This window comes from Mustela nigripes, chromosome 13 (genome assembly GCF_022355385.1).
Source record: "Mustela nigripes isolate SB6536 chromosome 13, MUSNIG.SB6536, whole genome shotgun sequence".
NCBI classification, from domain to species: Eukaryota; Metazoa; Chordata; class Mammalia; order Carnivora; family Mustelidae; genus Mustela; species Mustela nigripes.
In genome coordinates, this window is record NC_081569.1 from 50,230,323 (window position 1) to 50,240,697 (window position 10,375).

Below are 10,375 nucleotides of genomic sequence, written 5' to 3' on the forward strand. Positions count from 1 at the left end.
GGGTTCCCCTTTCTCTGCAACCTCACCAACACCTGTCATTTCCTGACTTGTTAATTGTAGTCATTCTTTTTTTTTTTTTAATTGTAGTCATTCTGATTGTATGAGGTAATATCTCATTGTGGTTTTGATTTGTATTTCCCTGATGGTGAATGATGTGGAGCACTTTTTTCATGTATCTGTTGGCCATCTGGATGTCTTCTTTGCAGAAATGTCTGTTCATGTCGTCTGCCCATTTCTTGATTGGATTATTTGTTCTTTGGGTTCTTTGGGTGTTGAGTTTGATAGGTTCTTTATAGATTTTGGACACTAGCCCTTTATCTGATATGTCATTTGTGAATATCTTCTCCCATTCTGTGAGTTGTCTTTTGTTTTTTTTGACTGTTTTCTTTGCTGTGCAAAAGCTTTTGATCTTGATGAAGTCCCAGTAGTTCATTTTTGCCCTTGCTTCTTGTCTTTGGTGATGTTTCTAGAAAGAAGTGCTGTGGCTGAGGTCGAAGAAGTTGCTGCCTGTGTTTTCCTCAGGGTTTTGCTGGATTCCTGTCACACATTGAGGTCTTTCATCCATTTTGAGTCTATTTTTGTGTGTGGTATAAGGAAGTGGTCCAGTTTGATTTTTCTGCATATTGCTGTCCAATTTTCCCAACAATGTTTGTTGAAGAAACTCTTTTTTCCATTGGACATTCTTTCCTGCTTTTTTGAAGATTAGTTGACCATAGAATTGAGTGTCAATTTTTGGGCTCTCTATTTTTTTTATTTATTTATTTATTTATTTATTTATTTGTCAGAGAGAGTGAGCGAGAGCGAGCACAGGCAGACAGAGTGGAAGGCAGAGTCAGACGGAGAAGCAGGCTCCCTGCGGAGCAAGGAGCCCGATATGGGACTCGATCCCAGGACGCTGGGATCATGACCTGAGCCGAAGGCAGCTGCTTAACCAACTGAGCCACCCAGGTGTCCCTGGGCTCTCTATTCTGTTCCATTGTTCTATGTATCTGTTTTCGTGCCGGTACCATACTGTCTTGATGATTACCGCTTTGTAATAGAGCTTCAAGTCTGAAATTTTGATGCCACCAGCTTTGGTTTTCTTTTTCAACATTCCTCTGGCTATTGGGGGTCTTTTCTGGTTCCATATAAATTTTAGGATTATTTGTTCCAGTTTTGTGAAAAAAAGTTGATGGTATTTGATAGGGATTGCATTGAATGTGTAGATTGCTTTAGGTAGCATAGACATTTTCACCATATTTATTCTTCCAATCTATGAGCATGGAACGTTTTTCCATTTCTTTGTGTCTTCCTCGATGTCTTTCATGAGTATAGTTTAGTTTAGTTTTCTGATTCTTTGCCTCTTTGGTTAGATTTATTCCTAGATATCTTGATGGTTTGGGGTGCAACTGTAAATGGGATTGACTCTTTAATTTCTCTTTCTTCTGCCTTCTTATTGGTGTATAGAAATGCAACTGATTTCTGTGCATTGATTTTATATCCTGGCACTTTACTGAATTCCTTTATGAGTTTTAGCAGTTTTGGGGTGAAATCTTTTGGGTTTTCCATATAGAGTATCTTGTCATCTGTGAAGAGTGAGAGTTTAAGTTTTTTACTGATTCAGATGACTTTTATTTCTTTTTGTTGTCTGATTGCTGATGCTAGGACTTCTAGTACTATGTTGAATAGCAATGCTGATCATGGACAGCCCTGCCGTGTTCCTGACCTTAGGGGAAAAGCTCTCAGTTTTTTCTCAATCTGGCCAGGGGTTTATCAATCTTATAAATTATTTCAAACAACTAGCTTCCAGTTTTGGTGATGTGCTCTACTATTCCTTTGGTTTCTCTTTCACTGATTTCTGCTCTGATCTCTATTACTTCTCTTCTCCTGCTGGGCTTAGGCTTTATTTGCTGTTCTTTCTGAAGCTCCTTTCAGTGTAGGATTAGATTGTGTATTTGAGACATTTCTTGTTTCTTGAGAAAGGCTTATATTGCTATATACTTTTCATCTTAGGACCGCATTTGCTGTGTCCCAAAGATTTTGACCAGTTGTGTTTTCATTTTCATTTGTTTCCATGAATTTTTAAAAATTCTTTTTTAATTTCTTGGTTGACCCATTCATTCTTTAGTAGGATGGTCTTTAGCTTCCATGTATTTGAGTTCTTTCCACCTTGTGACTGAGTTCTAGCTTCAGAGTATTGTGGTCTGAAAATATGCAGGGAATGATCCCAATCTTTTGGTACAGTTGAGACCTGATTTATGACCCAGAATGTGATCTTTTCTGGGGAATGTTCCATGTGTACTGGAGAAGAATGTGCATTCTTTTGTTTTGGGATGAAATGTTCTGAATATATCTGTGATGTCCAGCTGGTGTAGTGTGTCACTTAAAGCCCTATTTCCTTGTTGATTTTTTGCTTAGATCATCAGTCCATTTCAGTGAGGGGGTGTTCAATTCCCCTACTATTATTTTGTTATTGTCAATGTGTTTCTTTGATTTTGTTATTAATTGGTTTATATAATTGGCTGCTCCCATGTAGGGGCATAAATATTTCCACCTCCTCACTTTATTTTTTTACCATCTCCTCACTTTAAAACTGGAGGTGTCTTTGGGTCTAAAATGAGTGACTTGCAGACAGCATATCAATAAGCCTTTTTTTTTTTTTTTTAAATCCAGTCTGGTACCCTGTACCTTTTGATTGAGGCATTTAGCCCATTTACATTCAATGTATCTACTGAAAGTATGAATTTAGTGCCATTATATTGACTGTAAGGTGACTGTTATTGTTTATTGTCTCTGTTCCTTTCTGGTCTGTGTTACTTCTAGGCTCTCTCTTTTCTTAGAAGACCACGTTCTATATTTATTGTAGGGCTGGTTTGGTGATTGCAAATTCTTTTCATTTCTGTTTGTCTTGGAAGTTTTTTTTTTTTTTTTTTAAATCTCTCCTATTTTCAATGACAGCCTAGCTAGATATAGTACTCTGGGATGCATATTCTTCTTGTGTAGAACCCTCTTTTTGTATTTTAAGATTTTATTTATTTTAGAGAGAGCACAAGTGTACCCAAGCTTGAGAGTGGGGAGAAACAGATGGAGAAGCAGGCTCCCCACTGAGCAGAGATTCCTGGATGCAGGGCTTGATCCTAGGACCTGTGATCATGACCTGAGCCAAAGGCAGATGCTTACCTTACTGAGGCACAGACACCCCTTGGAGAGAGAGAATCTTAAGCAAGGTCCATGCCCAGTACAGAGCCCAAGGGAGGGTTTGATCTCATACCCTGAGATCATGACCTGAGCTGAAATCAGGAGTTGGATGCTTAATTGACTGAGCCACCCAGGTCCCCATAGAACTTTTTTTTTTTTTTAATTGAGCAGACCCTTCCCTACCCTCTTCTATTAACTTCACATGAATTATCACTTGAAAAATATTTTGGATAATTTGGAAATAATATATATAAGTGATTTATCTCTGTGACCGGCAGCTGAGAGATGCTCACACAATGTATATTATCAAAATAAATGAAGTGGGCTGAAATTCTATCCTCTGTATTTGAGGAGATAAGAATTTATTACATAGTTTGAAAAAAATGTAACTTCTTGGCAGTGGTTGAGGGAAGTAAGGGGGATTTTGAAGACCAGAAGTCATCTATTGAGTAGGATAGACTTTTATTTGTATCCTTATAAATAGTTCATCTCTTAAATAGACAAATCAGAAAAAGATTTCAAATTCTTTTATCAAAATATTCTTAACTTATTAAATCCTGAATTCAACAAAATTTACTAGTAAAGTTGGATTTCATTCCATAAGTGGCAGCAACCTGAAATATCAGGTGAAAGTTTCCCTGGGATATGGGATGTCTGATATGTAAAGAGTCTGTTAATTGTTACCTTAGTTGCTTACGAATGCAGAAACCACACACCTTTAGAAAGAATCAACAGGACATTTTATTAATTGCCACACAGATTCATTTCTTTTCCCAACCTACTAAGAAATCTTGATGACCATAGAATGAATAAACCATAAATACCCAGAGGGGACTCATAATTAAAATAATCAGAACAATATTAGCATCTTATACCTCCATTAAAGATATTTTAGAATAAGTTATTTTTTTAAAGGTTTTTATTTATTTAGTTGTCAGAGAGAGAGAGAGAGATAGCACAAGCAGGGCAGAGGGAGAAGCAGGCTCTCTGCTGAGCAAGGAGCCCCATGCGGGACTCAATCTCAGGACACTGGGATCATGACCTTAACCAAAGGCACACACTTAACAGTAAGTTAAGTTACCAGTAAGTTGAGCTACCCAGGTGCCCCTAAAATAAGTTCTTAATTAATTTTTTCTTCTATCAGTAATTTGTCCAGACATCTGCTCAGCCACTCAATTCACTTTGCTTCTGTGAAATAGAACAAAGAAAATGTTTTTTTTTTTAATGAAACCCCCAGAAATTCTGCACCTCTAAGACCAGACACCCTCAAAACCTTAGTTCTTTCCTGAAGGATGTCCAGTTACAGTTACACTTCACTTTGTGAATGGGATGACTTTATAAAGCCTATAAATGTAATACCATAACTTGTGTCTTATTTACCTTTTGTCTTTTATTACATTTTAGAAAGTTAGACTTGAAAATATAGATGGCAAATGGTTAAATAAAATGTATATTCAAATCAAAAATTGAGATTATACATTTAAGAAGATATGACTTTTAGATGCTTTTGGATAATACTTAAATACATCACAGAACAAAAATACTGAAATAAAGTATGGTTCTAAAAACAGTCAATCAGTCAATCAGTGATGAATACATAAATATGTGTTATATATACATATATATATATATACACACATATATGTATATATATGTGTGTATATATACACACATATATATAATACTATATATAATATATATATATATATATATATAAAATGAAGATTACTCAGCCATTAAAAAGAATGAAATCCTGTTATTTGTAATGACATGGATGTAGCTAGAGGGTATAATGCTAAGTGAAATAGGTCAGAGAAAGACAAATGTCCTATGATTTGACTCAGGTGGAATTTAAGAAATAAAACAGAAGAACATAGGGGAGGGGATGGAAAATAAAATAAAAGAAAAGCAGAGAAGAAGTTAAACCATAGACTGTTAACTGTAGGAAACAAATGGAGAGTTTCTGGAGGGGAGATGGAAGGGATCAGGGTAGTTGGGTGATGGCATTAAGGAGAGTACTGGATGTAACAAGCACTAAGTATTACATACAACTGATGAATCACTAAATTCTACCCCTGAAATTAATAATACACCATATGTTACCTAGATTGAATTTAAATAAAGATTTTTAAAAAATTACCACTTCATGTTAAAAAAAAAAAAAACAAAACTGTCTTAAGAAAACTGAACTCCTCTTATATAGCTGAATTTCTTAGGAAGTATAAATCTACTTTGTATTTCAGAATTGGAGCAATATAGAAGGGCGTAATATAGGTCATAAGCTTGTTTAGGGATTAACTGTTTAAACTCTCCTTCACTGGTAGGTACTTACTAAAAGGAAAGATTTCTATATGAGAAAGTCCAACCTTGCAGGTGTGATCTTATCACTCTAACTCCAAAGAATGATGCATTTTACTCAAAGGATTTTAATGAAACAAATAGCCTTAGTTGCATGTTAAGTAGATAAGAGAAAACTCAAAATAAGAATTAGGAGACAACATGTGTTGGAGAGGATGTGGAGAAAAGGGAACCCTCTTACACTGTTGGTGGGAATGCAAGTTGGTGCAGCCTCTTTGGAGAACAGTGTGGAGATTCCTCAAGAAATTAAAAATAGAGCTTTCCTATGACCCTGCAATTGCACTACTGGGAATTTACCCTAAAGACAGAGATGTAGTGAAAAGAAGGGCCATCTGTACCCCAATGTTTATAGCAACAATGGCCACGGTCGCCAAACTGTGGAAAGAACCAAGATGCCCTTCAACAGACAAATGGATAAGGAAGATGTGGGCCATATACACTATGGAGTATTATGCCTCCATCAGAAAGGATGAATACTCAACTTTTGTATCACATGGATGGGACTGGAAGAGATTATGCTGAGTGAAATAAGTCAAGCAGAGAGAGTCAATTATCATATGGTTTCCCTTATTTGTGGAGCATAACAAATAGCATGGAGGACAAGGGGAGATGGAGAGGAGAAGGGAGTTGGGGGAAATTGGAAGGGGAGGTGAACCATGAGAGACTATGGACTCTGAAAAACAATCTGAGGGGTTTGAATGGGTGGCGGTAGGATGTTGGGGGAACCAGGTGGTTGGTATTAGAGAGGGCACAGATTGCATGGGGCACTGGGTGTGGTGCAAAAACAATGAATACTGTTAAGCTGAAAAGAAATAAAAAATAAAAATAAAAGAATTAGGAATTTTGTGACTATTGTTTATCTCTAATAGGATTAAGATAGATGGTAAATATAAAGGGCCAAACATTAGTTAGGATTTAACTCCCTTTGCTGCAAATATAGTGTCAATTAGACTGTTTTTACTTTTATTTTTTGTTCTTTTTTAATTTAAATTTTGTTAGTTAACATATATGCAATATTGGTTTCTGAATCAGAATTCAATGACATTACTTACATACAACACTCAGTGCTCATCGCAAGTGCCCTCTTTTTGGAGTACTCTCATACTATTTTCCAGAGAGGCTGTACCACTTTGCATTCCCACAGCAGTGTAGTAAGGTTCCTCTTTCTCTGCAACCTCACCAACATCTGTTGTTTCCTTAGTTGTTAAGTTTAGCCATTCTGACTGGTGTGAGGTGGTATCTCATTGTGTTTTTGAGTTGGATTTCCCTGATGACAAGTGATGTGGAGCATTTTATTTTTTTCATTTGTCTGTTGGCCATTTGAATGTCGTCTTTGGAGAAATTGTCTGTTCATGTCTTCTGCCCATTTCTTGGCTGGGTTATTTGGTTTTGGGTGTTGAGTTTGAGAAGTTCTTTACAGATCTTGGATTCCAGCCCTTTATCTGATATGTCATTTGTGAATATCTTCTCCCATTTCATAGGTTGACTTTTAGTTTTGTTGATTATTTCCTTTGCTGTACATAAGGTTTTATCATGACGAAGTCCCAAAAATTCATTTTTGCTTCTCTTTCCCTTGACTTTGGAGATGTGTCTAACAAGAAGTTGCTGTGACCAAAGTCAAAGAGGTTACTGGGTGTGTTCTCCTCTAGGGTTTGAATAGATTCCTGTCTCACATTTAGGTCCTTCTTCCATTTTGAGTTTATTTTTGTGTAAGGTGTAAGAAAGTGGTCTGGTTTCATTCTTCTGCATGTGGCTATCCAACTTTCCCAAAAGCAACTATTGAAGAGACTAAGAAAGTCTTATTTATTAAATAAAACTAGTCCCATCATGTAGTTATGGATATTTAAGATGGTGGTGGGCTTTATTGTAACAGTTCTCTAACCAAAATTATTGAATTCTCTAGAAAAGTATCTTGCTTACATTTTGTTAAGATAGGTTGTGGTGGAACTTGATTCACTCTGACTTCTGATTTATATTTTATGGACAGGTATTTCTATCCCAAAGACTTTCCTTAGGGCAGTCTTCATTTCCTTGTTCCTGAGGCTATATATTAGAGGATTACAGAAGGGTGTTATCACAGAATAAAATAAGGTTATAATTTTCTGCACTTGCACTGGGTGTCCTCATCCAGGACTAACATACATCACCATGATGGAGCCATAAAACAGGGTGACAACTGCCAGATGAGAGGCACATGTAGAGAAAGCCTTATGTTTGCTTGCTGCTGAGGGCATTCGTAGCACAGCCACAATCACTAGAGCATAGGAGCAAAGAATAAAGAGAAAGGTGCCAATCATGAAAACAGCATTGAAAGTAGAGTAAATGAACTGGGTGGTAGTGTCTTCAGAACAGGACAGCAACATCAATGGGACAGGATCACACACAAAATGGTTGATGGTATTTGGGCCACAGTAAGGCAACTGTGAAATGAGAACAACTGGGGTTAGGAAGAGGATGAACCCACATGACCATCCAAAGATGACAAGGCCAGTGTACAGCTGTTTAGTCATGATGCGTGGGTAATATAGAGGACGGCAGATGGCAAGGTACCTGTCAAAGGCCATGATGCAAAGGAAGAAGCCCTCATCACACCCAAATGAGAAGAAGAAGTAGAACTGTGTGAAACAGCTCACAAAGGAGATAGACTTGCTTGTGGACAGGAAATTGGCCAACATATTAGGGACAGTCGTGGTGACACAACATATTTCCAGGAGAGAGAAATTCCCCAAGAAGATGTACATGGGGGTATGAAGACGCCGGTCCCACCGCACAGCACAGACAATGGCTGCATTCCCCATCAGAGTCAGGGTGTAGACTACTAAGAAGAGTGCAAAGTAGAGGAGCTGCATTTCTGGGCTTGAAGGAAAGCCCATGAGGATGAAGTGGCTGACAGAGTTGGTGGTTTCTGTGCTGGACACATTCATTGGTCTGTAAGACATGGGGGATTGACTTGGTTATTGCACCTTAATGGGGTACGCTGGTTCTTCTTGAAAACACCAAATTCTTTTTTTTGATAAAGTAACAAACTGAGGTTTCTATTAAAGCAACAAAGCTGTGATCATCATAACCTGTTTCCCAAGAGTATGATTTCATTTTGGTAAGATGTAAATAATAATATAAATAAAAACATGGTATGGATCAATCATTAAGCTAGGTTAGGATCCTGGATTACATATTAGGAGTGCTAAATTGAGATTTCCTTTTGAAGTATAATGTAAAATTAATTTGTCATAATTAGTAATATTGATAAGAATATCAAGTGAAGTACTATTTATATTAAGGCATTTCAGAAAGTTCTGTCTCACTGAGATATAATGAAAGGGCACAGGGACTATTTATTTTTGTTCTTGTTTATGATATTATAAAGTGATGACTGAAACAGCTCTCTGGTTCGTTAGATAGTCCATTATATGGCCAGACATGTTAGCTATGTAAAAAATGTTTTCCTCTCCACCAGCCTATTGGATTTAGCTCCACAGATGAGGAAGAACCTTACATTTTGGCACCTAAAATTACCCGTAGTTTGTTGTTATTGAATAACAGCTTAACTTCTATATGTCTTCTTTCCTTAGAAACCTACTTTTGGCTATCACATTTGGCATCTAAGGTGGAAGGACTGATGTTTATGTATACTCATTTGCTCATGACACTACATAGACTATATCAAGTCTGCATGCAACTTAACAGTTCAGTCTACTTATTTTCCATAGCAATCATATCATATCAGGTGGCAGTGGAATGCATGTACTGGAATTTCTCCAACTACAGGAGTTTTTTTTTTTTTTTTTCTTGTCCTGGAAGAGAAAGATTCTCCCTTGATCTGTTGTTATTGTATGATAATATATTTTAAAAAAAGATTATTTAGGATTTTATATCCTTAATAATTATATGATTTTCCCAGCTGAGGTTGTTATATAGTATCTGAGAAAGAATTAAATGTGATATTAAATAGAGACAGCAAGGTATGGAGGTACTGAGTCTTGGCCGTTCACTAGAAGTGAAAAAACAGAGTGCCTTTAAGTTAACTACATTCAAATTGTACTTAAATGTGTATAATGAGGACAAAAATATACAGAATCAAAGAGGGAAAATATTAATATTAATGTAAGAAGCAATTGATAGTATTAAGTTTCTAAAATAATCTATAGGATGCCCACAAATTATTCTGCTGCATTATTTTTTCTTTAAGAAAATGCTCACTTATATGTCTGATAGGTCTTAGTGGTTAAGACCTATCAGACATATAAGTGGTTCATAACGCATTTGATTGAATTTTTAAAACTCATTTATTTTTGTTCTTTTTATTCTGGACTGTGTCCTGACATTGGTATCCTACTCTAAGCCATTTTAATTAATATTTTGACTGACAATGGGGCACTAACAGTGGTATATGAAATCAGTATCAATACTCACCCTGTTTGTGTCTCCTATTACAGTATTTCTCAGGAATACTAATTGTACTAAGTCATAATCCAAAGCAAATCCTACAAATGCAAGAAACAGCACACAGATGCTGAATGGTTTTGTCATTAAAGGAAATCATTTCACATACACCAAGGCATATTAAATTACTAAAACTGAGAGCAATATATGCATTAGAGAGAGATATCAGTTGAATCAGAGATTTGTTACATTTTCTTTGTTAAACAAGCAACAAAATTCATCATTCATCCACCTCTAGTAATTTATTAGTTACACATTTTTACACAAAATCCCCAGGCCTCTTTTGTAAATAATATTTATATTTTAAAGGGATAGGAAGCTAGATAAATGTATTTCCCCAGACATGGGGAAAGAAGAGAAAAATTAATATTTTCAAACTTTTCTGTATGAATTTTAT

The 10,375-nt window shown here is 36.2% G+C and overlaps 1 protein-coding gene across 1 annotated transcript; it reads right to left on the reverse strand.

The window, feature by feature from the left end:
- Positions 1 to 7,505: 7,505 nt before the first annotated feature.
- Positions 7,506 to 8,474, reverse strand: LOC131999303 (olfactory receptor 11G2-like). Its single transcript, XM_059372087.1, is given in 1 exon segment — positions 7,506 to 8,474. A coding segment is annotated over 1 exon segment (969 nt).
- Between the last annotated feature and the right edge of the window lie 1,901 nt (positions 8,475 to 10,375).